We start from the raw sequence: 3,833 nt of genomic DNA, 5'->3' as shown, positions 1-3,833 counted from the left end.
TATGATTTTTTTTTTAAAATTTGTGTGTTTTTGATCTCAGGTAAGTTAAAAAAAACACTTCAATGATGTGTCACTTGTATTTGATTTAACATCAAGGTGGCTCCATGTTTTGTTTATTTTAATGTAACTTCTACTTAATACATTTTTATTTATTGTCCTTTTGACAGAGATGATTTCCTCTGGTGTTTATGTGAGCTTATTATGACAAAGGTTGTAACCCATAGTGAAGAGTATCAGGACAATCACAAAAAAGAGGTTATTGTGATTTGTTCATGCTCACATTGTAACTGGTGTTCAAAAGGTAGAGCATGTTATTGACCTCTGTTCCTACCACCTGAATGTTGCAGTGGCAACTGAGAATCATCAGTCCAGGCAATGTTTTCAGTCTTCTGTTGTCCGGTTTTAGTGAGCCTGTGTGAACTGTTCCCTGTTTCCTGTTGTTAGCTAACAGGAGTTGTATCCCATCTGTCTGGCACCAAAAACCATGCCACTCTCAAAGTCACGCTTCTTCCTCATTCTAATGCTCACTTTGAACTTCAACAGGTCATCTCGACCATATCTATATGCCTAAATGTACTGAGTTGCTGACATTTGATTTTGCAGATTATATATTTGCATTAACGCACAGTGAAACAGTTGTGCCTAATGAAGTTGGCATGTGTGTATATAAATTTAATATACACTTGTTCAGTTAAATGTATTTGTGTTAATCAGTCCACGGTGTGTTCTGCCATCTTTTAAACACTTCCTGGCATTTATTTTGAACTAGCATTCAAACTAACTTCCTTCTCAATAATTAGCTTTATATATTGAACCTTTTTTTTTTTTTTTTTTTTTTTTTTTTTATTAAGGGGGCGGTTTAAAAAGTTGGATGTTGCCACAAAGTACTTTGTAAAGTATTTTTATACTTCTGCCACCATGTTTGCTGCTGTGGTAGTCTTCTATAGATTTTATTCTTTGAGTTTCATCTCATAATAATCTCTCCGTCATAACTCTGCTTGTCTTTTTTTTTGGTGGCTGTAATAACACCATTGTTACTGTAGGTGGCAGCAGCCGACTCGAATCAAGTGACTGAAAGACGCAGAGGAAGAAAATAGTCTCGCTTAAAGACCCCGAACAACAACAAAAACCTGGGTTCAGTACTTTACCGGTTTGAAAACGCAAAGTTATTGCTGCTTTTTTTTTAAATGGGAGCATATATAATAATTTTAAAAAATGTTCAATGAAAACTCTTCTGCGAGTGAAGCCGGTGAAGTCGCTTGTGGAGACGGAGAAGAGAATGTGCCCGTCTGTGAATCAAAGGAGCGGGGCTTTAATGCTGCTCATGAGACCCCCTCTGCCAGGTTTCTGCGGGCTGAACTGGAGCTGAACGCTCACCTCCGTGGCCTCCGCTTCAGCGACCCTGTCCGGTACATCTACAACCCGCTGGAGTACGCCTGGGACACCCACCGCTGCTATGTGGAGAAGTACTGTCAGGCCGGACAAAAGATCCTGTTTTTGGGGATGAATCCCGGACCTTTCGGAATGGCTCAGACAGGGGTGAGCACACATTTTGAGGCATAGTACAGTTTCCAAATCACCGTGACCGTAACAGGAGCACAGCAGTGGTAAAAGGTTTTAAAGGGCTGTGAATGCGGAAGCTAACGCAAACAAACTAAGGAGACAGCCTGCCAGGGGCGCTCCTATCATGTTTTCAGCGGGGTGTCGCAGCAGAGACCTGCAACATGGTGTATACTGCCTATTAAATGCAGCACACACCAGGATGAATGATTTAAGATTTAATTAAACAGTGTCACAGGACAGGAACTTGAACATTGCTTTGTATGGAATAACTGTTTTGCAAAGTGATGAAACAAGACTAATATGTAGCAATATTAACAGTTTTAACACCAAAATATACACTAGCTAGCCACTTTATTAGGTACGCATTGCTAGTACTAGGTCGGACCCCCCATTTGGCTTCAGAGCTGCCTTAATTCTTCGTGTCACAGATTCAACAAGATGCTGGAAACAATCGAGATTTTGGTCCATATTGACATGAGAGCATCACACCGGAGGATGGGTACACTGCAGTCATTAAAGCAACAATGCAAACTGAAGACTTGACAGGACTGGTCCCCAGTGTGGTCTTCTGCAGCTTCAAGCTTCAGCCTATTCAGAGATACTCTTGCGCATACCTTCAATTAATTAACACGCTGTCATTTTACAGCATGTTAATTAAATGTGTTGTTTAGCACAGCTGCATTGTCAGTCCACTGTTTTATTACGGCCTCATGCTGGATTTGAGGGTCTTACATGTTTATAACAGTAATTACCACAACCCTTATTTAGCGCTACTTTTAATTAAAATTCCCAGTGTAGCACTTTGACATTTTGTTATTGCACACACAACAGTGAGGGGGCAGAAAGTTTGATGAGAAGAGCTGATCATCTTAAATAACTGAACCAACTGACAATTAGTAGTCGTCTTCCTGTATGATGAGGATATTAAACTGCTGTGGCATCTGTAAAGGATACAGCTCTTCATCCTCTATTATAGCTCCTATCTCTCTCCATCCTGTTTCCTCCACATGTATTTAAGGAATTGAGACGTCATGTAGAGAAAGCATGCAGGGTCACTGCAAGGGACAGAGAAAATGAGGAGCCACAAAATGGAGAGATGATAAAACCCCTCTGTTGCATCATGAAGACTCCCAGGCTCCCTCTGACCTCAGAGCTGCTTTAAATAATCTGTTTCTCTTTGCGCAGGTCCCGTTTGGTGAGGTGAAGTCAGTTGTCGACTGGCTGAAGATCACGGGGGAGGTCGGCCGCCCACAAAATGAGCACCCAAAGAGACGAATCACGGGGCTCTCCTGCACTCAGAGCGAAGTGAGCGGCGCTCGTTTTTGGGGCTTCTTCAGAAAATTGTGCGGTGACCCGGAGGTCTTCTTCCAGCACTGCTTTGTGCACAACCTGTGCCCGTTAATCTTCATGAGCGACAGCGGGAAGAATTTAACACCCCCCGAGCTGCCCGCAGCTGAACGGGAGGCCCTGCTGCGCCTGTGTGACGTTGCACTGTGCCAGGTGGTGGAGGCACTGAACGTTTCCATGGTGATTGGTGTAGGAAAGGTGGCAGAGCAACGGGCACGGCGGGCCCTGTCTGCTGCAGGTGTCAGTGTGCGTGTTGAGGGCATCATGCATCCATCGCCCAGGAACCCGCTGGCTAATAAGGGCTGGGAGGATGTAGCTAAAGCCAAACTGCAGGAACTTGGTGTTCTATCCCTTCTAATTAAAACTTGCGCCAATAAGTCATGATTAATCTATTCACTCCAACACCAGATGAAGATGTGTGGCATTCCTGTGTATCTTTCAGTTCACAGATGGTTTGGTGCACTGTTGAGAAGGGCACACTCACTCACCTCTTCATGGCTCCATCTGTGTGTCCAAACACATGCTGGTAGCTCCAAGGAGAACCTGTAACACTACTGCTTTTCCACATCTGTTACCACAAATGCTGTAAACACATCTGCTCTGCAACTGCTTTTTCTTCTCTAAAGGTCTGTCTGCATTACTTCAAGACGAGACTCCTGCTGTGATCAGAGGCTGCAGCATGACTTTAAAATACGGAGCCAGAAATATTTCTACACTAATGACTGTACGGTGCTCAGGGTGTATGTGTATATTCCATATTGTATTTTTCTTTGTGCGTATGACAAGTGCTACATCTACAACTGAACCCTACAATTAAAGTTCATGTGGCCTTATATTAATCAGCTAATTAAGATGTGACCGATGACTTTCCTATAAAAGGACAGTGTTGCTGTGTTAATATCAACGAGGGTCACAAAATTAGA

General features: G+C 43.0%; 1 protein-coding gene across 1 annotated transcript; it reads left to right on the top strand.

Moving 5' to 3' along the window:
- Positions 1-859: 859 nt before the first annotated feature.
- On the top strand, positions 860-3,743 carry LOC113022597 (single-strand selective monofunctional uracil DNA glycosylase). The gene is made up of 2 exons (XM_026168151.1): positions 860-1,539; positions 2,749-3,743. Exons 1-2 carry the CDS (start codon positions 1,216-1,218, stop codon positions 3,292-3,294), a joined length of 870 nt encoding a protein of 289 aa, XP_026023936.1. The 5' UTR covers positions 860-1,215; the 3' UTR covers positions 3,295-3,743.
- Positions 3,744-3,833: the final 90 nt, after the last annotated feature.

Source organism: Astatotilapia calliptera, chromosome 5 (assembly GCF_900246225.1).
Source record: "Astatotilapia calliptera chromosome 5, fAstCal1.2, whole genome shotgun sequence".
Lineage (NCBI taxonomy): Eukaryota > Metazoa > Chordata > Actinopteri > Cichliformes > Cichlidae > Astatotilapia > Astatotilapia calliptera.
The sequence above is the reverse complement of the archived record's forward strand: the minus strand, read 5'-3'. Positions and strand labels throughout refer to the sequence as shown.

Bases quoted from the DNA above. Each gene is read 5' to 3' on its own strand.
- LOC113022597 (XM_026168151.1), top strand. From the start codon at position 1,216: ATGTTCAATGAAAACTCTTCTGCGAGTGAAGCCGGTGAAGTCGCTTGT. The intron at 1,540-2,748 runs GTGAGCACACAT...CTCTTTGCGCAG, and splicing joins TCGGAATGGCTCAGACAGGG to GTCCCGTTTGGTGAGGTGAA.